This window comes from Ictalurus furcatus, chromosome 14, assembly GCF_023375685.1.
Source record: "Ictalurus furcatus strain D&B chromosome 14, Billie_1.0, whole genome shotgun sequence".
Taxonomy (NCBI): Eukaryota; Metazoa; Chordata; class Actinopteri; order Siluriformes; family Ictaluridae; genus Ictalurus; species Ictalurus furcatus.
In genome coordinates, this window is record NC_071268.1 from 21888316 (window position 1) to 21914819 (window position 26504).

At 39.8% G+C, this 26504-nt stretch overlaps 1 protein-coding gene across 2 annotated transcripts; it reads right to left on the reverse strand.

Annotated features, from left to right (window-relative positions):
• Nucleotides 1-1949: 1949 nt before the first annotated feature.
• pnpla8 (patatin-like phospholipase domain containing 8) lies at nucleotides 1950-25793 on the reverse strand. 2 transcript variants are annotated; one of them, XM_053641670.1, is made up of 11 exons: nucleotides 25482-25793; nucleotides 22385-23659; nucleotides 20441-20590; nucleotides 19053-19201; nucleotides 18822-18916; nucleotides 17256-17427; nucleotides 16818-16875; nucleotides 16511-16705; nucleotides 6967-7162; nucleotides 5166-5406; nucleotides 1950-2364 (listed from the first exon to the last, which is right to left on the reverse strand). In XM_053641670.1, the coding sequence occupies exons 2-11, from the start codon at nucleotides 23600-23602 to the stop codon at nucleotides 2325-2327; spliced, it is 2514 nt and encodes an 837-aa protein (XP_053497645.1). In that variant the 5' UTR covers nucleotides 23603-23659; nucleotides 25482-25793; the 3' UTR covers nucleotides 1950-2324. The 2 variants fall into 2 exon arrangements, with proteins under 2 accessions (XP_053497645.1, XP_053497644.1); XM_053641669.1 differs by having other exon boundaries at nucleotides 19053-19204; nucleotides 25482-25791.
• Between the last annotated feature and the right edge of the window lie 711 nt (nucleotides 25794-26504).

Genomic DNA, 26504 nt, shown 5'->3' on the forward strand with positions numbered 1-26504 from the left:
TTGAAGCCAAATTGCAGTGAGCAAGGACAATTGTTACAAGTCAAATAAAGTAGCTTGCAGGATTACAGCAAAGACAGCTGTGTTTGCACTCATGATCTGTCAATCTGTCCTAGGAACCTGGGGGGGGGGGTGTTCCAGAAAGCAAGGTTAACTTACCATCACATAAACCCTGAACTCTAGGTTGATAAACCAAACCTTGCTTACTCTGGGTTTTCTGCTTCCAGATCACCTGTGAGGAGTTAGTTCAATCAACCTCCTATTGGTAACTCAGAAGCGTGCGCATGGTAAGTGCATAAAGACATTGTCAACGGATCGCCGATTTCAGGAGTTACCATGGAAACCCAGGGTGAGAAAAAGCGAGCCGCATACATTAGCGGAGCGGAGTTAGAGGTTTTAATGCATGCTTATTAGAAATATAAGCCAATTTTATCTATCTATCTATCTATCTATCTATCTATCTATATATATATATATATATATATATATATATATATATATATATATATATATATATATATATACACAGTACTGTGCAAAGGTTTTAGGCACCCTATTTTTTTAGCACAAGCTTTGTCATAGCTTTTTTTTTATGACTTCTACATTATTGAGTCAATAATAAAAAAAAATATATATATTTTAGGTTCCCAAACATTAGTTTTCTAGCACCAAATTAAATGTTACAGAAAAATGTTTGTATGTCAGTAAAGAAAGCAGCATATTACGTAAGAGACACTTTTCAGAGAAAAACACAATGAAGGCTGATGGGTTTTGCTACAAAAATAAGAAGCGAGTGTGACAGTCAAAGTCTCCAGAAGAACCCTGGCTGGTTCTCCATAAAGGTAATATTTAATCAATTTCCTAAACTGTAACCTGACTACTTTGGCATACCTTCTATAATAACTTTTCTCTAGGTTCTATATAGCCAACAGGAAGAAGGCTGAGGCCCGTATAATGGGTGGGCAACCACCACCACCTTCACTCACTACGGATGAGGAGCTGGCACTGTCCCTTAATCAAGGGCAACCCATGGTCGATGAGATTCCAGGGGGCTGTTCATCAGAGTCAGCAACCTCCCATGATATAAGTGGCTTGGTAAAATATATTTATAACATGTTAGTACAAATTTTTTTTTTTTTTTTTTTTTTTTAAAGTTGTTACTGATACATCCTTAAACACTCAAGATGACCATAAACACTGCCAGCATTTGAAAAAGGCATTTGGAAATAACACTTTACTGTCAATGTTTACTGTCAACAAGGCATGCTGTATGAGTGGCCCTACACACCGTTGCCATTTCCACATGCTCTACATCACCAATGTTATATACAGGAAACTCCCTGTGGCAAAAAAATGAAGGGCAATGTATAAAATGTGCTCGGTGTTAAGTGCTGATCCACGATGAGTCGTGTTGGCAATGTGAGGTTTCAAAAGGTTTGTTAAATAAATTAACGATTCACGCGAATAACGGTAACACTCCCGCAAATATTCATCTGGATATGAAAAAGATTTCATATAATCCGTGCCTCCTCGTCCACAGGATCTTCTTCAAAAGGGCACGCTATGCTCCGTTAGCTCTCTGAAACAAATTAATCCTGGAACATAACCTGCTCCGGACCAGGTTATGTTCAGAGAGCAAGTTGCTATGGCTACTTAGATACCCTAAACGCTACCTCCGTTTTTGGAACCGAAAGTTGAGGTTATGCGTTAACTCTGAGTAAACTTACCCAGCTAAGTCACATAACCTGCTTTCTGATTCAAAACCCATTGGGTCAACATTTCTTAGCATTCTACCTTGGATGGATAGATGGATGGATAGAAGGAAGAATAAAAAAAAAAAACAGTCCTGTGTGACTGACCTGTTCACTAGCTAAAATTTGAAAAATATTTCAGAGGGTAAAAATACAAACATTCAGACATGAAAACATAAATAAAATGCAAAGCACGAAGGATAGTTTGTAATGTTTATTATTATTATTATTACATCACTCATTTCTTGGGAGCAAGAGGTTGCAGGACAAACAATTTAGGCAATCAAACTTTTTTTTTTTCCTTTGTATTCATCACTTCCCCTTAGACACCATGCACAGTGTATCCTTTATTTACCTTCATTTACATGTACATTTCTCGATATTATCACTGAAACCTATTTACACTGCAACTCAGGGTATGAGCAAAGTACAAGCATCACTAAGGTCAGTATGGACAGAAGGAATAACCTGCTCAGAAATGTACGCTCATATGCTGACCAGTCGAAGCGGTCAGTCCAAACGACTGCGGTCACATCTGCGTAGCAGTTTTCATTCTTCTTCAGTCAGGCATGATGACTACGACACAACCTGCACACACCATCGCACATGAAGAGAACTACGGCACACAACAGAATTGGAGAAGTGTTTAGAAATGTTGAGGCTTACACTACAAAAGCGGTTTTAGCTAGGATTTACAGAAAGGTGATTCGATGAGGAGTGAGTGTAATTACTTTAAACTAAACATAGAGTAAGGTTCTACAATCCACAGGTACAGTTCTTTCTTTCTTTTTTATATATACATACACTCTATATGCACAGTCATGTGAAAAAATAAGTGCACCCCATGGAAATTGTTGGGGTTTTTTTTATTTTTTTTTTTACATATTTGGACAAGCAAGCATTTGATCCTCTTTGAAACAGTGCCTATTAATAAAGTTGCTACAGTCTATCAAACGGCACACAAAATTGACATTTTGTAGTAATTTAAATCAACAAAAAAAAAACAGATCAGTCACATGGAAAAAATAAGTACACCCCTACATTTATCCCACCTTCAAATCCATAAAATTAGAGTCAGGTGTAGAAGACTGGGTCAAGGGATTAGAGCCTGCTTATGGAGTGCAGGTGGAACTTGTCTTATTTATAACCCTCTCACATCTAGTGTCAGGTGTGAAGTTGAACTGAAAGCGGACCTTTCAACAGGATAATGATCCTAAGCACACTAGCGAATCCACCAAGGAATGGCTCAAAAAGAAGAAATGGAGGGTTATGGAGTGGCCTAGTCAAAGCCTGGATTTGAATCCTATTGAAATGTTGTGGGGGGATTTGAAACGGGCAGTGCATGCAAGAAAACCCTCAAACATCTTGCAACTTAAAGAATATTGCATGGAAGAGTGGTCAGAAATTCCAGCAAAGTTGATGGACAATTATGCAAAACACCTACAAGAAGTTATTTCTGCTAAAGGGGGCAATACTCGCTTCTGAAGCCAAGGGTGTACTTACTTTTTCCACAGAAGAATATCACATCTATTGATATTTCTGTTGAATAAATCATTGAAAAAGCTAATTTTCCTTATGGTTTTGTTCATGTATATAAACTTTATTAACAGACACTGTTTCAAAGTCCATCAAATGTTTGCGTGTCCAAAAAATTAAATCAAACTTTAATTTGTGCCTCCAACCTGAAAAATGCCAAACCATGTCTCATTCTTTTCCTTGTAAATGATCTAGAATCTGACATAACCAAGCAACTTGAAATAAGCAAGCAAATTATTTAAAAAAAAAAAAAAAAATTCAGCCGTACACATCAAACACTGCACACTTTCTTCTTCCTTCCACTAACTTACGCGATGTTTTCACTCATGCCAGTCATGGTATCCATTTACAGAGTTGATCAGTATGAACAGATTACACACTATATGGCACAGGCCATCATTTTAACTTACAAACCAGAGGGGAAAAAACAGTAAATAGTGCTGATGAATCAATGTCTTAACTCTAACAGCATCGTGATGGGAATTTCCATCTTTTTAAAACATAATAGTTATCAACTCCATTAGTCCTGATGGAAGATACTGAACCATTGATTGCACAATTGTCTTTCAGTGAAATACAACAATACAAAAGAAAGAGAGCTTCAATTTGGTTAAAAGTTATTACATACAACAAAATGAGGTGAAAGACTGGAATACTTTAAATGGCTGTACGCAACAAGTGTATTGTTTACAACATATAGTATTATAGTATTATAGTATTTATTTACTGTAGGCACAAAATGGAGGCTAATGATCAATCAACAAAAAAACCCTATAATTTACTCATTAATGAATTAATACTCATTTACATGACTGAATTAATACTCATTTACATGACTGAGGTTCAACTAGGCATACAACACTGACGTGTGATCCGAGTATCAATGCTCTGTTTAAAATATTTAAAATGTTATGTATGTTCATATAGAACGTAAACCAGATCTGTGCAATTATCAGTCCCTCCAGGATTTCACCATCGTAGAAATGAACGCAAAAGTCAAGCACATGCCGCAATATTCGGTGGAGCATGCAGTTTTTCTCAATCGCTGCCGGATTTCCGCAGATTTGGGCCGAGACGCGTCATGTGACGTCGTCACAGCGCGCATTCAGTCAAAGCCCTCTTTGATTCACATGCGTTGAACACGAGTACAGCTAAATTGTCTCATTTACCAACAAACATCACTGAGAAATTTCGCAATTCAAGTAGTTTTCCGCCAAAAAAAGCACAAAAAAAAAAACTCAGCAAATCGTGTCGCAATTTTTAGTTTTTTTTTTAAAGCCGCAGCAAAATCGAGCATTTTTGGCGGCGACAATCACGAAAAAAAAAAGCGTTTCCTGGAATTATCGTTAAACTTCAATTTGGAAATATAGCAAACAGGGAATTATGTCAAATTCTGACTTGTTGCTAACATATGAACTGAAGTGTTTGTTGAGTGTATTTGAAAGTGTGCACGCTTTTTTCTTGGACATTGGACATATTTAATCTAAATTATGACACACCAGTTATATAGCAGCTGTGCTACAGATTCAGGGTTGTTTCTGTCTTTATAAAGTCCTTAACAATAACAACGTTAACTACCACTTTTTGTTTGTTTGTTTTAAATCTCAGCAGATCTCATCAGTAAGTGCTTTTATCATTATAAATAATGCAAGCGTTTAGATAATAATGATGTCATAATTTTGGCAAATGTTACACCTCAACCTTATAGTAATGGGTTTTTTTTTTTGTTTTTGTTTTTTTTACACTAGAAGTGCGGACGTAATTTCAGCCTTTGTGCCCAGAAGACCACTCTAATCGTATACCGTAAACAGTAAGTGCTATCAAAATATTCCTTGACATAATTCCGTCTATAGTTTCGAAATAACTGGAAGGTCGGCGTACATGTGTGATTTGAGACGGATCCATTCGAGCAGCCTCTGAGCCGAGCTCTTCTCCTGCGTGAGCACGTGCACGGCTCGCTTCAGCTTCTCCTCGTTGCGCTCCAGGTATCTCGCTCCCTCCGCCTGTAGCTGGTTCAGTTTCTCGCTGCGGCTCTCGTCCAGAGCCACGTCCTCGGTCATGTACGGGTTAAAGCGGAAGTATGTGTTGGGAGGCAGCAGGGCATCCAGCATGGTGTGCACCTCTGAGAGAGAGAGAGAGAGAGAGAGACAGACAGACACTTGATCAACATCAAAACAGCATGATCAATAAATTAAAATAAAACAGGACAATCAATTTCTCGAAATTCTATTTCTTTACTCTATTTCGTGACTTATACGGCAACATATTCAAGCCTGTTCAGTCAGTTTTCAGTTGGGATTCACACCTGACAACCATCCATCTCAAACTGGTCTAAAATCATTAAATAATAATAGTATTCCTGTCTAACTGACAGTGCTCAGACAAACCACTGAACACTGACACACTATATTCACTACACTCATGGTACAGCATACCAAATAGGTTTTAACTACACCAATAACGTTATTTTTAAAAGTCTGCCAAGTCACCCCAAGTTAAATACCCTTTCCAACATTTCTCACTTTAAATTTGGGATCAGCGACCTCATTACACACCGGCCAAGCATGACAGCGTGATGACTTAACCAGTGAACCGGCAGCGCTTTCTAAAGGGCATTACTGCTCAGTCATGTGCTCAGTTAAGCAAACCTCAGAAAGTGAGTCATGATTTAAAGGTGTCATAAATAACCATCAGTCACTTATTCCATCTACTAGATATTATATCAGTCATTATCTCTTTGTAACTGAAAAACAAAAGCATAAAAGTGCAAAGTCTGTCGTTAATAACTGCATAATACCTGTGTGGGTTCTATAGACAAGCTGGCTCCTTTAACTTGAATGGAAAGTATTATTGTATCAAAATTTGATTTATTGTACTATTGGTTTGAAAGACATATTGAAACATACATCTCTGAGTGTTTGGTGCTGCAGGAAAACAGTGGGAGTGAGAAATCCAGGCCAGAAGACTGTTAATCCAAGATTTATAAATAACCTCCATGCTTAAACCCTATTTAATCCCTAATGGAAGGGCTACAGAAGGCATGACTGGTTTTTCTGATTGTTGTGGCCAAAACTGCTTGATTTTGCTGCATTTTTTTGTGTTTTTTTTTTTCAAAATTTGTGCTGCAACTTGGAGTTTTTTGTGCTTTTTTTTTTCCAGAAAACTACTTGAATTGGTGAAATTGTAGTTGAACGAATTCATTCTGCACGCAGTGATGTTTGATGGTAAATGAGAGCTTTTAGCTATAATCATGTTCGACGCACGTGAAACGAAGGGGTTTTTTTGGCTGAATGTGCGTTGTGGCAACGTCACATGAGGACTCTTGGCCCAAATCTGCGGTTGCGAGCTCCTCCGAATATCGTGGAGTTTGCTTTGTATTGTGTCGATTTCTGCGATCGCAAAATGCTAGAAGGACTGATGTTATACGCATGCACACTTAATCACATGCTAAACAATAAGCACTATTCATCACTGCATCAACTCCAACTGTTCTAGACATTTAATCACTTCCAAGACCTGTTTCCATCAATGATCATATCAAAATGTACATAAGGAGAACTTCCATCGTCTTTTTCTTGTGAGTTCATTTAGCACATAAACTACTTTTTTTGGTATAAATGAAATAACAGGCAACACAATGTCTCAATACAAGACTTCTGGCACCATGTTCATTCATACCCACCCTCCGTGTCTGTTGCACTGCTGATGACATGGGTCAGTTTGGTCTTCAGGCTCGTGTAGGTGGCAGTGTTCTTGCTGGCCGACTCGAAGCGTCCTGTGCCCAAAGAAACGACACATTGCAGCGGGGTGCCCGGCCACAGACACTGGCATTCATGGATCGCCAGAGCTGTTGGATTGTTGATCAGCAAACCACCATCCTACAAGGAGAAAGAGAGAGTCTGGTGAGTCTCACTACTACCTATTTACATAGAACACACACACCTTTTCTACGTTAAATCTAAAATAATACCGTATCACCATGTATTTACTGAAATTCATGTCAAAAGGTTACAGACAAGCAAGGTATGCTTTTGGGCTGCTTAAAACAACTCCCTAAGTAATATTCATTCAATCATTATTCTCAGGGCAACATGCACACATACATTCACACACTCTTTCGCACCTAGAGGCAACTCAGAGAAGCCAATCCACCAGCATGTTTTTAGGTAACCCATTATAATCCCAATGTTGTTAAGGGACAGCTTCAAATGGCAAGGCAAGCTCCCTCATTAGTGGACTGAAGGTCATAGGCATGGCCTCCGTGGTTTGGTGCTTTCTTGAGGCATCTGTTTTAGAGGAGAAGTTTGAGCCTCTGGAGTCTTGGTTCTGTCTTTCAGCTCCGCCACTCCAGGCTGGACATAATGAGTTTGCTCACCAAGCTAAGATCAATGTTCCCCTGTAAGGGAGTTTGGCAGTCAATATGAAGAGTGCATACAAGACAACAGCATCTTTCATCCTAAGAACTGGGAAAATGTGTCGGTGCCGCAAGGTTTCTCAGAGAAAAGAACTTGGCGGGCAGAACTGAAAATGGATGTGTGATGGGGTTTAGGGGCTAGGTAATAAAATTGGTGGAAACCCAGTGGGCTCAGAAACCAAATGAACAGTCTGCAACTTCATTCTGATAGCAAGGGTGCCATGAAATGTCCGCATGGCCAAATCAATCAAAACAAGCAAGACAAACACAGACAAAGGTCAACAGGCCTTTTTTATTTACAAAGTTTATCAATTCATTATTCATTCATCTTCAGTAAATGGTTTATCCTGTTTACAATGTCGGGATGGACCTTGAGCAGATCCGGGGAACATTGAGGTGGTGATGCAGAACACACTATAGATGGAATTCTAGTCATCACAGCTGGTACCACACACACAGACACACCTCATTCACACCTAAGGGCAATTTACCCCATCTACCTACTGAGGTGGGAGGAAACCAGAGAACAATAGGAAGCCCATACGAACACAAGGAGAACATACACCGACAATGACCCAGATCACCAATAATATGGAAGTATATGCATTAATATGACAATATTATTTCATAGTACACATTTTATACTGAATATAATGCATTCGTTATTTACTAACTGGCTTACCATTACAATTACAAAATCATTTCCCCAGCACTCTCAAATCATTAAGTAGAGATCAAGCTATTGCTATGAGCAATAGCAGACCATCAGCACAGTAATGACTTTTTCAGAAGCGCTTATTAATTTAATTCGTGTGGGTCCGACGTTTTCGCATTTAATAAAAACAAGGCTTAATCTAGTTTTAAAATTTGGCCAAACTACCTGGAACACGCAAGTCTGTAAGGTGAGTTACACTTCTGGATGAATCAATAGTTAATTTACAAAAGAACTGCAAGAAATTCACAAATGCATGCCCAGGACAGAAAAAAATAGGAGAACCAATCGATCTGTGTGTTAACAGAGACTTGAGAGAGAACAGAAGAGAAGGAGGTAAAGAGAAATAGAAACAGAGAGACAGAGAGAGTGAGACATAAACAAGGTTGTCACATTTGCTAGCAGAGTTGAAGACCAACCAATGGGCATTCGAGCTCTTGGCTCCTTTGAAGCTTTTTCTCGCTTGTAGAGATCCATATCTGGACCAATGCCATGTTCTCACTCTAATGGAGATGTATTTAAATCCAAGCAGATTGAGGTTTGAAACAATAGCGTGCTTAAAGGCAATGTGCACACTGGATTAAAGCTGGATTAAATCATGGCACAAAAAAAAAGCCAAGGCTGTCGGTCAAATACCCAGCATGTAGCAGGGGAAAGGTCAGTTTCTTTCAGGAAATGTCTACTAAATTTGACTCTTTCTTAAATCAAGCAGAGCGAGAGGTCGGGTTACTTCCCTTAGTTTGTCATGGGCTTTGGAGCAAATTCACTAAACATCATCCACACAAATCTGGGTGGTCGACTTTTGGTGGCAGTTGCTGGTGGAATAATAATTAGATTAGAAAGTATGCTAAAATACATTGTTTTGAATTGTGCAAGCAAAATAAACAGCACTGTTGCTGAGGCAGCCACAGGAAACATCTTTAATATTAGAAAATAAGAAGTGAATTAGGAGATCACTATTATAGGACAAGTTGATACTACAAAACACAACAAAAGTGCAGGAAATGTACAAAAAAATTTAGTGTAAGCAACAGACCCCTTGGTAGTGAGAGGATCTTAAAATGGTTGCGTACAGCTACTATAATTAAGCAATATCTCAGGAGCAGGTGTGCGGTTATACTGAATATCAGCATGGCTGCGATTTCGCCGCGGGCACAAGGCCGCAGGGCGAGTGCCGTAAATCATCATGTCTGCTGATGATGTCGCTAACACTACTGCAGTAACAGTTTCGAACTAGGAAGTGGAATTTTAAGTGCCAAACACAGACGAGCAGAGTGATTCAAAGAGTGAAACGTCTCAGTGCGGTTATAGGAAATATAAGCACTCTTGGAACGCCACTCGACCAATCAAATTAGAGGACTAGAACTAACTGTTGTATAATGGGCCAAGTCTAAAGAAAGGTGATTCCGTTATCAAATTATATCAAAGTTTGATTTACTGATTCTAACCATTGCTCTGGAAGTTTACTGGCAATTTTGGGAACACTGATAGGAAAAGTTTGTCTGCTTTGTGCCGAGTGTTTCCCGGGATAGCCTCTAGGCTCCGCTGTGAATGCGTGTAGGATAAGCGGTATGGAAAATGGAGGGATGGATGGATAAATAAATGCTATCTGCTAATCTTAACATTTATCTTGACTTTTGCGATCCACCCCACCTTAAAGGAAATAATCAAACCTTCCAAAATGTGCTTCACCCACACCAGCACAGAGAGCATTCCCAGGCATAAATCTATAACCATGCGGTCAATGACAACAGCAATGACAGCAGCAATGCTGCTAGTCGATGAAGATCCAGAGATACAGCGGTTTAAGTGGAAGAACTTAAAATGTTAGGAATAATTAAACTATTCTATAGGTTTTCTATAGTCTAGTCTAGGCATTTCCTCAAGCTAAACAAAGAGAACCAAGTACACCCTAGGCAAATTATAACAGAAATGCTCCTCTATATCCTGTGACCTTACATTCCTAGGATTCCTTACCATTAAAATCAAACAATATTGATCAATCCATTAATGATGGGTTATAAAAGTCATCTTCATTCCCATGCTCCAGTACTGTCATCTAGCACGGCCAAGTAATGAGAAAGAACACAAAATTCAAGGGTCAACATCATCGCCTTCCAGCCACACTAGAACATAAAGCACTGATGCTTTAATATGATGGACAGCCATGACTCTCACTTGACTGCTTGGGGCAAAAGGTCATTACACGCAACATTATGCAATTACTCTGACTAGTTCTCCACCGTAACCTTTGACCTGAGGAGGCAGAGGATTCAAATGAGGTTGTCGTCATAAAACGTGAGAAAAGAAGGTCCCATCTGGGCAAGGCAGACCTTCTCCTCAGGCTAGGACCACACCAGGAAATGAAGCTATATCACAAAAGACTGAAACATGCACATAAACATGCACGCATGCCTAAGCTTGATATTAAACCTCTGGTCTTTTGGAATCAATTGTTGATTAATTTCACACTATTGAATTGCAAATGACCAATTAACTCTCTCTCTATATATATATATACACACACATGCATAATAAAGTGCACCCCATAAACCCCAAACGAAAATAAATTAAATTGTGAAGCAGATCTGAATTTGAGATTCATGCATTATAAATGTTCGTAATCACTCAATGTGAGTGAATGAAACATCAAGAATAAGAATACATGCAACATATAAAAAAAACATGGCTGTCTTGGATAAATCATTTCATCTCCATTTTGCATGTGAGAGAAACCATCTGGGCTATAAGATTTCACCATGCCCTTAGGCAGTCAATATAATCAACAAACGTCTAATCTCTATAGGCATCATACCAGAGCAATCAAGGTAGGTATGTTTTAGCCCAGTAAACATTCACCTGGCAGCCATGAGCCTTCCAGCATTTAGTGTTCAATGAGTATCTAAAGAAAAAAAATGGTGCCAGTACGACAATCTGAGAATACACCCACTTTAACAGCTAAGCCAATAAAGAGCCTTCCATTCCTTTTGCATCACGTCAGACATCCTATTAGCTCACGTGTATGTTTCTGGAAACAATGCAGACAACGTGAAGCTATAGGCTTCGAGAGCTGAAGTAAGTGAGGCTCGATTTTCACTTCTCCTGAGCACTTTCTAAATTCTGCCTTTCAGCTGTGCGAGGGTGCTCACAAACAAGCAAATCCAGCCTTCATGCCTGGATGCCGCCATGGCAGAGTCCATGGCAACTGCTGAAAAGATGCCATGCGTGGGCATTCAGAACCGACTTCCTGCCTCTGGGTCTTCCATGGTATAAATCCTGCATATGTAAATGATGTAGAATTGTTGGGGAAGATGACAACTTGCCAATGTCAATCTTCTTGAAAGGTGATGAGTCTTTCATTCTTTGATTTGTAGGACAGTTTACAAGGAAGTGGGCTCAGCATAAACAGTGTTAACTCCATTACATTTTGACTCTCAGACAATTATTTCTGTAAGGAATAACACACGGCAGACGGTGCTGTTATAAACGTAGTGTTAATCCACACCGGGGTGGTGCGATATGGCAAAGATGCAAAACAGAGTGCCGTTAGCACCAAGACGTCGATTATTTTCATCTAACAACATGGTCTGAAGTGTGTTATTCTGCTTATACCACAACGATTGGCCCACAATTACAACGTTTAATTTATTCATGAATGACGCATTGCACATTGTAACAATTTCAAAGTTTGGCATTTAATGTTATAGAACGTCCACGACGAGTCAGTTCCTGTCATCACTAACGTAACAGTCGTTGCCTTACTAGCGCATGCTTTTCTCCCTCCTTCTCTTTTACAGAGAACCCGGAAAGAATAAACTCCTCCGCCAAGAAGACGTTCTCGTTCTTGGAAACTTTGCCAAGTTCAAGCACTCAAACTTACAACTCCTTCTATTAATGGTAAATAAATATCTCCTAACAAAAAAACTTCACCAATGTCAACAACTATTAGTCTTAAATTATGTGGAGCATCCACTATTGAAATCCGTATTTATGAGCTGTTTCTGTAAAAAACAGCGAGGTATGAGAATTAAGAATTAAGTACATTAATATAAAACTACTGTTTATTATCCACTTAGAATCGAGAATTCAACCACACTGTGATATAAATAAATCAATATACATAATAAGTTCACATGTACTGTGTGGAGTTGAAGATATGACACGGCTAGTAATGGCAAGACAAGTGGCTTATTGTGATGTGATTGGAAGGAAGCAGAACGCTCGGTGGGCGTGAGTGGAAAAATAAAAGGGCACCATATGAAACACAGCGTTACCTCAGAGCTTTTGCTGTGCTGAAAACCTGTCGGATGCTTTTTAAAAAGCAGTAAACAGAGAACAGCAGGGTCCACCAGTGTCAGCACCTCAGAGCGAAACTTTGGGTTTTAGAAGAAGGCTGTCATTGGCATAATAGGGCACTCAATGTCATCTTAGATACCATCTAAAAGAGCTTGGGAGGGCCCTAGCACCAGCAAAACCAACAAGAGCAAAAAAGAGCAGTGTGTGCACGCTCATATTCTGGGAACTATAGGAAGATGGCATTTAAAAGAATTGGTATATAACTATTAGGCATGGCACGTCAATAGCAATGCCATAAAGATTCTTGTGTGTGATCTTCTATACTTGTACTCTAAGTGGCTCTTATATTATATTATATTATATTATATTATGTTCTTATATTTGATCAATTATTACTTAGTCTGCTAGGGCTGTGTGCAGAAAAAAAAAGTTACGTCAGAATATTTACCTGCAAAAAGTTGCACACTCGCACTTGGGTCACACACACACACACACACGTAAGTCGATTTACTGTGCTCTGCTTTCAGATTATGCAAAGCACCTGTGTGTATTACATGTCTCTTAGGTTGCCAGATTTGTGACCAACAAAAAAAAAAATTATGGCCCGAAAATACAGACTGAATTAAAGAACTAGTCAAATGTAATACAATGGAACATAAAAAGAAAAAATAATTAAAATTTTTTATTTAATCTAATATACACTCACCAAGCACTTTATTAGGAACACCTTTACACCTACTCATACATACAATTATCTAATCAGCCAATCATGGGGCAGCAGTGCAATGCATAAAACCATGCAGATAAGGGCCAGCCATTTCAGGTAATATTTAAATCAACCATCAGAATGAGGAAAATATGTGATCTCCGTGATTTTGACCGTGGCATGATTGTTGGTGCCAGACGGGTTGGTTTGAGTATTTCTATAAGTGCTGATCTCCTGGGATTTTCACCAGTCCAGGCTGGTGGAGGTGGTGTAATGGTGTGTGAAATGTTTTCTCGGCACACTTCGCGCTTGTTAATACCAATCAATCATCGCTTGAATGCCATGGCGTATTTGAGTATTGTTACTGACCATGTGCATCCCTTCATGTACACAATTTACCCATCTTCTAATGGCTACTTCCAGCATGATAATGCACCATGTCTCAAAGAAAAAGTCGTCACAAACTGACTTCATGAACATGACAATGAGTTCAGAGTCCTTCAGTGACCTTCCCAGTCTGAATCCAGTAGATCACCTTGGGGATGTGGTAGACCGGGAGATTCACAGCATGAAAGTGCACCTGAAGAATCTGCAGGAATTGAGTGATGCAATCAAGTCAACATGGACCAGAATCTCAAAGGAGTGTTTCCAACATCTTGTGGAATCCATGCCATGAAGACTTGAGGCTGTTTTCAGAGCAAAGGGAGGCCCTACCCAGTATTAGTACAGTGTTCATAATAGAAATAAAAGTGCTCGGTGAGTGTATTTCCCCATATACTGCTTCATGAATAGTCCTAGTTATAATGATCACATTAATCACAATAAATTTGATTTAATTTAAGAATATGGCTGCCACCCTTATTATGCAGTGGTTTATAAATAGCACTTTATCTAGCATATCCTATTATGTTTTTATAATCTGCACCAACAGATCATTGTTAAATGAAGTTATAGTGAATGAAGCCATTTAGATATACAAAATGGAGGTCATGAAATTGTAATGTGTGCATGGATATAATCTAATTCATCACACATATAATTAGCTATTTTGATTCGTCAAATTAATAAAATAACGTCAATGATTTTGTTAATTGGATGCACTCTCCCGTAAAAAAACACACAAAAAAACCCCACACACCAATGGTTTGAAGAATAAGCTGACCAAGCTATGCTTATGGATCACTAAGTCAATTCATAACTTTATCAATAATAAAAAAAAAGAGATCCTCAAGAGAAGAGAAGAAATTTCTCCAGTTATGCTGCTGTCTCTTCCAATGTGCTCTGTGTGAAAAACATTTCATAGGTTTTTTGGGTTTTTTTAGTATTTTTTTATAGTATTTACAGCAGAAAACATGAATTTCCGAGTGACATACTGTGGTCTTGCACTGCTCCTCACTTGAGTCAATATCTTGCAAGAAAAATAGCTTTAAGTTTAAGTGAAGATTCACACATAACCGAGACATGTTTCTGTTTTACTCAAACTCCGCCCCACATCCATAATAGCACACAAGTCTGTAGCTATGGCTGTAGAGGTGCATGTAATTTTAATATCAAATCCTCATTATGCGTGCTTAACGCAGCTCTGAAGACAGCCCCTAATAAATAAATAAATAAGCAAGAAGATTTAGGATTAATCTGTAGTGGAAGCCTTGACTAAAATTACTTCCTGCATTAGCCGCTTCTTTCATGATTCTTGGTTTGCAACGTGGTTCAAACCCAGCTTAGATAGAGATCAGGCTTGTGAAAAAAACATGTGCTCCACTTTCTCGAAGTCAGTGTGTACAGTAAGTGTGTATAATGAGTATATATATAAATCATACAAAGGAGGAAATCCCTGCTCTGCAGGGACCCATCAACAATTCTATTTCATTCCTCCCCATCAATCCCACATGATCCAATTAAACACACAGAGCTCAGCTACAACACCTGCTCTGTGACAATTTACTCCAAGAGCAGATAAAGTAAAACTAGACGAACTCTTTTTTAAATTTTTTTATTTAATCTGATGGTGAATGTAAAAACGTACAACGCAAGACGTCAAAATTTTATAAATATTCCCTGTTCGTTGGTGTAATAGAGCTTCCACATAAAAGCACAGGTTGTGTCTTGGGCGTCCGGTTATAGGCCAAGCTTGCACCGAGATGCTGTTTGTCAAAGACAGCACAAGTCTTAAAACAACCATAGACGTGAGAGCTTTTCTGTCCAGTCAGTTTTCTCTGTCAGTCTCTAATGGACTGGAAGTAGTGCTAGTGACGGTGCTTAAGTGGTCTGCTGTTTCTGGGTAATTCATGACGGACATCATGTCTGCAAAGCTCTTCCTCTCTATGTATCTATCTATTTCCCTTCTGCAGTCATGTCTTGACCATTCCCTGCACATGCTGACAGTGCAATAAGGACAGCACCAAATGATGCACATTAGTAAATGGAAGCAACCAACAGTAAACAACTGCCTCATCATATACGATGAATGAGCGCCAGTACGGCTTTCAGGAGAGTCTTCTGAGAGTTTACTGAAAAGCCACTGGGCACTGCCGTGATGCGTTTCAGCTTTCATTTGACCTTTTTGTTTTGTTTACTTCCTAACATGCTAGTGCGGTTCGATTTTGGAGACAGTGAAGGACACCTGCATCTACAGTGAAGTTAACACGTTTTGTTACATTTGAAGTTATGGGAGAAGTGAAGTTGGGTGATGATGTTAATGCGAAAGCTTAATTAAACGGGCAGCTGTGGCTCAGGTGGTAGCGCGGGTTGTCCGCTAATCGTAGGGTTAGAGGTTCGATTCCCAGCCCACATGACTGCACATGCCGAAGTTTGAAGTAAGGGCAAGACACTGAAGACGTTGTTGGTCTGTCAATGCTAACACTTCTCTAACGCTTCCGTACTCACAATTTCAATTTCCAGCTTTTATTAAGAATCAGAGGAAAATTTTAACGTCAGGAAAAATGAATGCAGACTCAATGAGGTACCGATTCATTTTAGGTCATAAGGTTGTCGTCAGAAAAAAAAAAAAGACGCAATTTTGGCAACATGATGCAAAAATCACAACAGTTTAAATACAAAGCACGTAAGGAAAAATTATATGAGATGCCGGATCATACCTGGTGTAAGTCAGTGCCCAGTGTAAACTCCTGGAAGTATCCAGGAGCAGCAGAGGAAGCTCGGATGGCCTCCCAGAGCTTGTGCTGGCAGCCACCTCTGTAGTGGGAACGCACGCCTACTGGCAAGTTGTAGCTCCTGAATACGTACGCCTTTAACGGTGTGCCCTTATTTACTACCGTACTCACTGCTGCCACCTGTTAGATATAATATAAAAACAACACAGCTATGTGACATCATGGTTTAGTCAGGACAAATCTGAATAAACTCAATCATTTGAACCTGAATGTTCTGTTTTCATTCACTAACCTTAGGACAATCCGGGTTTCTTGAGATTTCAACCAGAAGGTCGGAGCCCATTCTTTCCCTGGACGACAATGAAAAATGCTGACTAAAGCAAACAGTAGTTCACGTATGAAAACAACAGTCCACTCATCACGTGTCATTTGAACTACAATTGGAATCATGTTCTGTATCAGATGAGACCAAAATCTAGCTTTTGGGATGTGGACATCATTGCCGAGGTTTGTTTAAAAAGGGGAAATTTTTTTTATTGTTTGATTTTATTGTCTCTGTCAGGAATTTAATACATAACCATAAATAGATCTTACATACACACACACATACACACAAACAAAATGACCCCACACATCTACAGGATCAATGTCTGTCAGAACAAAAATCAATATTTTTCCAATGGCTTAGTCACTGGTCTTTGTTTTGCAGAAACTTACTGACACTACTCACTTCAGAACTTTCTCCCAGACCTCGCTGTCATAAAAAGCGTGATTCCAGCCCATCTTCATGGTACCCACAATGACATTCTGCTTGAAGACATCAGAGCCCAGCTTTCTGTACAGCACCTCACACTCACTCAGGGGAATATGATACACACCCAACATGAAGCCTAATATTGCACCTAAGGAGAAACAAACATAACCATTAATGGATATACTAGATATAGGATATAGAAAAAATAATTCTCACAGAATCATGATTCACATTGGCGAGAACTGCCTGCGTGAATAAATGTGAACAGAAAAAAAAAAAACATGATTCCTCAGCTTTCATTGTCTGTAGAGCACATAGTGTATCAGGAATATGTTATATTGCCATTGTTGTCCACGTCCTTGTAAAATGGTAAATGGTAAATGGCGCACTTATATAGCGCTTTTATCCAAAGCGCTTTACACTGTCTCATTCACCCATTCACACACACACTCACACACCAATGGTAGCAGAGCTGCCATGCAAGGCGTTAACTTGCCATTGGGAGCAACTTGGGGTTCAGTGTCTTGCCCAAGGACACTTCGGCATGTGGAGTCATGTGGGCCCTGAATCGAACCGCCAACCCTACGATTAGTGGACAACCCGCTCTACCACCTGAGCCACAGCCACCCCGGAAGAGAAGCTTGTCTTGTCTTTATCTTGCTGTAATATCGGTAAGCACAAGGACAGCTCAACAACCGACTCAAATTCCTCTATTAGCTTGTTTATTTGGCCAATAACTCATGATTCTGAAATAGTAAACACTTTGTGAATGGAAAAATGTGTCCAGAATAAAGATCGAATGAAGCTGCTTGCTCATATCCGGTAGGTCTTAAGTAATTGAAACACACCAGGTCGTCTTTTGATCTGAGCAGACCCCTCATGTGACCAACTGCTACTCTGAGGCTTGAGGCCAGCACCCCTGGAGGAGGAGCTTTCAGAAGAAGCAGACTTGGTTCAGCATTATGGGTTTGTACCTCTTATGCACACACACACACACACACACACACACACACACACACACACCATAGCACTGCCAGTGTGGTTGAATGTGCACAGAAAATCCCTAAAATGGCTCAATCCTGTGCTTTTGCAGGAGATTATATAGGCTTTGGCAGCATCCATAATTTTGGAAAAGGATGCATTGAATGCAAAGAATGCACTGCGAAATACACTTGGGACCATACTATTGCAGATTTCCCTAGTTCACTTCTGAAGGTAAGAAGACAGGATAATCTGACAAAGGCGAGTTTGACATGAACAATGCTTAAAGCTCCCCCTGGTGTTCATACGGTGAACTGCGACAGATCATCAATTAAAAAATGATCAAATATGACAAAAATGACGGAAGGAAAGTTCATGAAACTGTTCTCACTATTACACAGTGCATCTTTTCAAACAGAGTCACTTTCTCGTGTAAGCACAATGTGCGCCAATATTAAACAAGGACAACCATGCAGTGTCTTAGCTACAGCAATGTATTCACATATTCTTCACAGGAAAGTTTTCATACTCATACAGAGATGTAAGAAAACCTTATCTTACCTGTGCTAACACCACAAATGTAATCAAAAAGCTGGTAAATTGATTTCCCAGACATCTCTTCCAGCTTTTGTAAAGTCTGAAGTGCCACCAGTCCTCTGAAAGTAAAACAACACATACAGACACACAAGGTCAACTGTAAAGTAAAAAAAAAAAATCTTGATGCGGTCATTTTTTTCTACTGCTGGGCTTATTTTGGAGTTCTGAGCTGACTGATGAGGTTAGGCTGCATACCTTGTGCCTCCACCATCGATGGTCAGTATGCGAATCCCCCTGCTCTTCACCGGGTCAACGTAGCCTACCAGAGCGAGGGCTTCTCTGACCGCCGCCTTTAGAGATGGGTCATTAGCCTGCCTCAGGCGCAGCAAGCACGGAATCACCTTCTCCTGGTGAGAACAAAACCAATACCACTCCAATCTCCACTAATAGCTGGTGTGCGGTGGGCGTTCTGGCGCACTATGGCTGCCGTCACATCATCCAGGTGGATGCTGCACACTAGTGGTGGTTGAGGAGAACCACGCCCCCAACACTATGTAAAGCGCTTTGAGTGTCTAGAAAAGCTGTAACTGTAACGAACTAAATATACCATTAAAAAAAAATAAAAACTCTCACACTTGTTATAGGCTATGCATACACATTTAATACAAATTTCATACTGGAGGGGGAAAATCTTCTAGTCTAACAGAAAGTCTAAACACAGCTCTGCAGGATTTGTGCCAAAATAGATGGACAGTGCAGTGACTATCCCCCCCCACCCCATCCCAGCTGAAGAGAAGAGAAGCAGCCCCATACCGTGATGCTGCCACCACCATGCTTAATACAAATTTTCACATAATGAAGACAATCATTTTACTATTGACCCAAAATACAACTTTCCTGAGAGTCAGCTCAGAGATCAGTTCTGGACATTTATTAAACACTTACTCATACATTATTAGGTAGGAGTAACAAAACAACAGTAACCTACAAAATGTAGTCATGATGGTAACGCAGCTGAACTGACATGAACAACCACATCAGCATTATCAGAATCTGATAGCTTCAGATTCTGACGTGGTCTTCTGCTGTTGTAGCTCATCCTCCTCAAGGTCTGATGTTCTGTGTATGCGGAGATGTTTTTCTGCTTAACACGGTTGTAAAGAGTGATTATTTGAGTTACTATATCCCTCCTGGTAGCTCGAACCAATCCGGCCATTTTTCTTGGGATTCTCTAATTAACAATGTGTTTCCACCCACAGAACTGTCGCTCACTCGACGTTTTTTGTATTTCACACCATTCTGTGTAGACTGTTGTGTGTGAGAAAGTCCCAGAAGAAACTGGCCCATCTGATACCAACAACCACGCCACGGATAAAGTCCCAGAGATCACTTTTTCTTCATACTGATGTTTGATGCGAACATTACCTGAAGCTCTTGACCTGTATCTGCATGATTTTTTGCATTGCAATCAGTTATAGCGATGAACGTTGCAATTTATGGGGTAGCTGACATTCATCAGCATCCACATGTGAGTATGAAGAAAATCTCTGGGTTGTTTTTTTTTTACGAAAACATTTAGACACTAAAAAAAAAAACTACTGAAATGTTCCATGCACAAACTTTGTCCTTTCTGATTGCCTTACCTTGACAGCCACTAGCCTGGTCTCAGGGAACTCCAGCAGATGGTAGCTCAGCTCCTCCACCCTGCTGATATAAAGCCTCACGTCTGATGCTCTGCGCAGGGCTTGGACCAGCGCTCGTGTCCGATTATCCACACTCACCCGGGCAATGATCTGAAGAATCGGTTACAGTCAACCATTAATATCATGATTTCTCTAATACTTTAAGAATGATTTACATTTAGCTTCTACTTTAACGGCGATGAGCTCTTCTTCATCACATTTAAACCGTCATCCATAACACCACTGAGTATAGCATAATGTTTTCACTGCTCTCTTATCAGATGGCTTTACCATTGGCGTGTGACATGAGGCACCGTGCTGATCTACACACATTACTGTGTCTATATTGAGTACTGGAATGGAAAAGCTTCATCATATGTTGTTGAGACTTATGAGGTTTCACTTATTAAAATGACAAACGTCAAGCTTTGTGCACAAATGCAGTTTCATTACGGCTTTTCTTGAATTCAGTTCCGTAGTTTTACATCACTGTACTGCATTAGTCCAAATATTTCACAGTACATTGATATTTCTAGGGGTCAAAAAAAAAAAAAAACCCCCAGAGATTGTTTATATTTATGGCCAAGACACAGGACTTGTATTTGTTTCAACAAGGGCATGTCTGTTTATAGATAAACACCCCTTACAAAATGCGACATAAGCAGAATTATAATACTGTATGATGTACTAAAGAAATGCCTAATCAAGAACCAGTGGGTTATCAATACCAGAATATCAAATATCCTGTCTATAATACACTCTAGGAGCTAAATCTAATAATTACAACAAATAATAATATATCCTGTTAGAACACAGCATTACTGAATGCTCGATTCTGATTGGTCAGAAAGTGTGGATTAATTTTCCATAACAGCATGGCTCTGACAGTAGTTCCACCTGCAAGGTTTATATTAATGCACTCGTTCTAATACGTTAGCGTTTCTATAGTAACAACTTAAACAGGAACTTGGATTGATCTGTGTTGTCGATTAATTGGCACAAATAACCGATCGGTTATGGGCAAAAATCCACACCGACTGTTTTTCCCGATTGAGATGGGTCCGCCGTCATTATACGCTCTGAGAGCGGCCACTAGAGGCAAAATAACTATCACTGACTAATTTTGTTGTGTTATTGGAAGTGTTTTTGATTCGTTTTGGCTGTATCTATTTTTTTTTTTGTTATATGGAGTGTTACTTTTTGGTTCGGTTTGAATGTACATCTTTTACTTGCTTTAATATTTATTAATAGTTAATATATATTAATATTTATTTCATTTACAAAAAGTACAACACATTTTCATGGTACAGTCGGTACTGCTTATTTTTGTAATAAAGTTCAGCAATATTTTTGTATTAATATTAAAAACTAATCGGTTGATTAATCGGTTATCAGCAGGTACCGCCCAATTATTTATCGGTATCTGTAAACTACCCTATCGGTCGACCGCTAGTCTAGTGGACGCTCCACGTAAACGAGTTTTAAATAGGTGATACGGTTAAGCTTTCTGTCAAGAGATGGAAGGAGTCTCCAGTATCAGCACTTGGTCACAGTCAGAGGTAAAGCTGTAAATTTTTTATTTTCCATGGCACAAGAATCTTCAGGACAGGCGGCTTTGCATTTCGTCGTTTCTCTGCAACATGATAAGTTGCGTATTAACTTCACGAGAGAGGAACTAGAAAGACTGGTTAGGGAACGGCTGGTTATAGCTGCTATAAAAATGATAACAGGAACTAAGTGGGTTTGAGGACTTTCCACAACACTGAATATAAATAGAAAAACAAAGAAAAAAAGTATAATGTGTTATTGGAAAATAATCAGCTTCAGGGTGATTCTTTTCCTATAACGTCATGCCTTGTTGTGTTTTATTACTTCATTTTTAACTATTAGCATGCCATTCAGTACCTTCTCTCTTTGAAGCAGTAGTCTCCTGGCCTTTTCCTCTGCTGCTTTCTGCTCCTTACTCTCCACTATTTCCTTTGGTTTTGAAGCAGCGTCTTCAGGAGGAAGTGGTTTATCCGTTTCTGGTAGTGCACGCTTTGGTTCCGTCCTAAACCTGGGAACTAGGGGGGCAATGTAGTTCCCTACAAATGCCTGGACGGTAGGCTTGTATGTCAGGTAATGTCCAAGGCCTTTTTTGGATGACAAAGCAGAACCTGGGTCTGAGACAGGAGCAGATTTTTCAGTTGGTGTCTGATCCTTTACACGCATGTGAGCAGGTGCGTCATCAGTGCTCTGGTGGCTCGGGTCAGGCGCGGAAGTGGACGACTGGTCGGAACGATCTTTCGCCTCGTTCTTTTTTCCTTGATCCATAGCGAAGCTGCTAAAATAAGAGTTTACGTGGTGCGCCAGGGAATTATAGGTCTCGTCTAGGTTGACGCTGAAAGAACCTGGGTGGAAGAGTTGTGTAGTCTGTCTGGAGACAGTGTAGCTGGTGGGTGGAGGCGCTGATGTAGATGCTGTGCTTGTAGCTGGTCCGTTCACTTTAGAGATCGGAGACTGAGATTTCTTGGACTTTACTTCCGCTTGGACGCACTGAACTGGAACAGAGGAGGTCTCGGGAAGGCTTGGGCTTGTGTTCGGTGGTGAGGCTGCAGATGATGATGGAGGATGAGATACAAGCGTTGGTGTAGATGTAGCCAAAGCAGATCCATTCCTCTGATCTTGAAGAGGTGTTGTCTCGGCACCTACGGCGCTGTTTCTGGCACTGGGTTTGAGCCGGGCTATCCTGGAGAAAATCTCTGCTTGCGTCCCACTCACGACTTTTGATACGGATTCCAACGTGCTCTTGAGTCGTGACATGCGATAGCTCTGGTCGCTGGAACCGAGGCAGGCCGAGGTATTAAAACCGGAAACGCTGGTGTACAGCAAAACCTTCTGCTTCAGGAAACTAACTCGGCAGGGACATAGTCTCCGAATGCTGCTCTTCTGGCTGTGCTTCCAGTTATGGTGGATATCTCGGATTCTGTAGCTCAGAGGCCTTTTGAGATGTAGTTGACCAGATGGATTATTAGACAACGGTGAGACCGAGAGAGTCACAAACCTCTGGCCTTGTGTGTACCACAAAAGTACTGCCTTATTCAGAGACAGTAAATATGAATCTGAAACCCATATACTAGTCATTCCTTCATATCACTGACGTCATCGATCAGGAAACGCATCCTAATATCGTTGAGATGCCTGTGAGGAAAAGAAATACTTCTTCAATTATTAACCCTTATCATACAGCCATAATTATGCAGCATGTTTGCCTTTATTATTGATACACAACCAGTGAGTCTCTAGAGTGAACAAAAATGAGAAACTAATTAACTTTTATCATTTTACATATATAAGTTTAGGACTATGCATTCACAACTTAGCGTTTTTAATTAAACGCTAATCTTCAGTGCTGTCCAACATTTATTTTACAAACAAATTCTGACTTGACTTTTTTCTTAATGTTCCCACAATGGCGTTCGACTACCTGCTAATAATGGCGCCATCGGGATTGAGCTCTGACGTAGTCTCTACCTGAAGAGAGCGAGGCGGCAGCATTTAAGTTCTGTCCTATCTCACCTCCTCATCTGTACACTTATATTACATTCATGATATGAGCTTACATTCATTCTAATAGAAATTTCATCGCTGGGAAATGGTCAGTGAGAAAAGAAGCTCTTCCCCTTTTGTTCTTTTTTGTTTCCGATGGTTATCCATTACGTTTGAGATTGTTGATTATTTTCTTCAATTAAACAATGCTGCGACTGCACTAGGACTCACAGGACATAGCGTCCCAGGTTCAATCCTGACCTTGGGTTACTGTCCGTATCAAGATTTTCAAGTTCTCTCTGTGTCGGCTTCTTCTAGGTGCCGGTAGGTGGTTTGGCTTTGTTAAAGTCCCCATGAAGTGATGAAATTTCCAACGAAACAGGAAGTCAGGGCGGGACAAATCAAGTAGCTCCTCATCCTTTTTAAATAACCAATAGCGTTTAGCTTACCTAACAGCCCAGACTAAACCGTACTTGACAGTTAGCTAACACCATGGATGTGAGCCCGAGCAGTGAATGAATTCAAGCCATTTCAAACGTACCGATGGAAAACTGAATAAAACATGCACGGTCAAACAACCAGAGACGCATTCATGACCCATGCCTGCTGATGTGATTTCTCTCGCTCATCAACGGCAACTTTGGTGAGGTGATTTTCTTTTAGAACATTGGGGGCGGGACGTTTCAGAGTCTAGAGAGTATTTGATTGGACAGAAAATCTGATGAGAAGTGCAGAATGATGTCATCAACACTGTTGATCCGTATCAGTGGTAGAGAGACACTGTACATTTTGAATGCATATATTCTTCTAAATGAGAATTTTGTTGTTTTGGAGCACACTAGTTTATAGATAACCTTAGGGTTAAAATAGTCATACTAAAAGCCACAAAACTTCCATTTTGATTTCCTGAGGACTTTAAAACTGCCTCTAGGTGTGAATGTGTGTGTGTGTGTGTGAGTGATGCCCTGCAACAGACTGGCATCCCATTCAGGGTGTATTTCTGCCTTGTGCCCAGTGTTCCCAAGACAGGCTCTGGATCCTCCAGGATGAATGAATGAATGAAGGAAGGATGGATCGATGGATGAATGAATGAATGAAGAACACTGTGCTAGTCCCCATGTGACGTCAGAGATTCCCACAATTCCTAACTTTTCAAAGGAATATTGAAAATACAGCACCAACTTATCCACACCTAGTAGTTAGGTTATTTACAGCAGTTAATAACACAACAACTCAGACGCTTTAGTCCATAAGATTTAGTTTTACAGGTTTATATTACCCAGGAAGTAGTTTCGGAAATGAATAAGACATCTGGGTTCATTAACCATGAACTAAATAAGAAATCCAACCAGCTCTAGCTAGCTCTGACGATGCTAAGCTAAGCGGAACAGGATACTAGCTTCTCTTGAAGACTATATATTAATCTCACTTATTTATAAACAAAATAATCCGAGAACATTCAGAGGACACGTACCTGTATAAGTAACGGCGCTCTGAAAGCATTAAAAAGCGAAATTCGCCATACTGAGGTCAATCGAGCTGACAGTTTCCCTGCGGGAAAAAATAACATCTGGGGGAGGAACAACAACAACAACATTGGTCACGTGAGGTGTGTTCGCGGATGTGATTGGCTCTTGAGAGCGCCTGATTGTATGGCCGAACGCTGATTTGTTAAAATGATAAACCTGTAAAAAATATCATTGTATACAGGATGATTTACACATTTCAAGTGTGTAAATTAACTAAAATTATATACTATCTCTCTCTCACACTAACTCTCTCACTCACTCACTCACTCACTAACTGTCTCTCTCTCTCTCTCTCCCTCACTCTCTCTCCCTCTCTCTCAGTCAGTCATTCTCTCTCTCTCTGTGTTTATTGGGTATGTCCCATCGTCCCATTTAAGGTTCACCCCATCCCTATTTATAATTTTGATTTTATTTGGAATTTAGATTTTCTTGATTAAACGATGAATAAATGGTGTATATATATATATATATATATATATATATATATATATATATATATATATATATATATATATGAAGTTTGGAGACACTTGCCTTAAATGTTGCTCATGATCTTTTGATCTGAAGGTGAATGATTAAATGTTTGAAATTGACATTTGTAAACAATATGACCACCGCACATCCATCAATCTAAAGAGGCAGAGTTTATTTACTCAGCTGTAATTCATCCAAATAAGTTTTTTTTTTTTCAGGAATCAAAAGTCCAATTGAGCTGAAATTTTTTGTGCTGCATCAATCTGCTAACCTTTAACCTGGATTTTTAAACCATCACTAAATTTCTTCAAAACCCTGGCTGCATTCAGCCAATCAGATTTCAGTAGGCATTTCAATCAACTAGCATTGATATATCCTCACAAATCTTGAGGAGTATGTTCATCTAGACCAGTGGTCACCATCACTGTTCCTTGAGATCTACCTTCCTGCAGGTTTCATCTCCAACCAAAATCTAACACACCTGTTTTAGATGA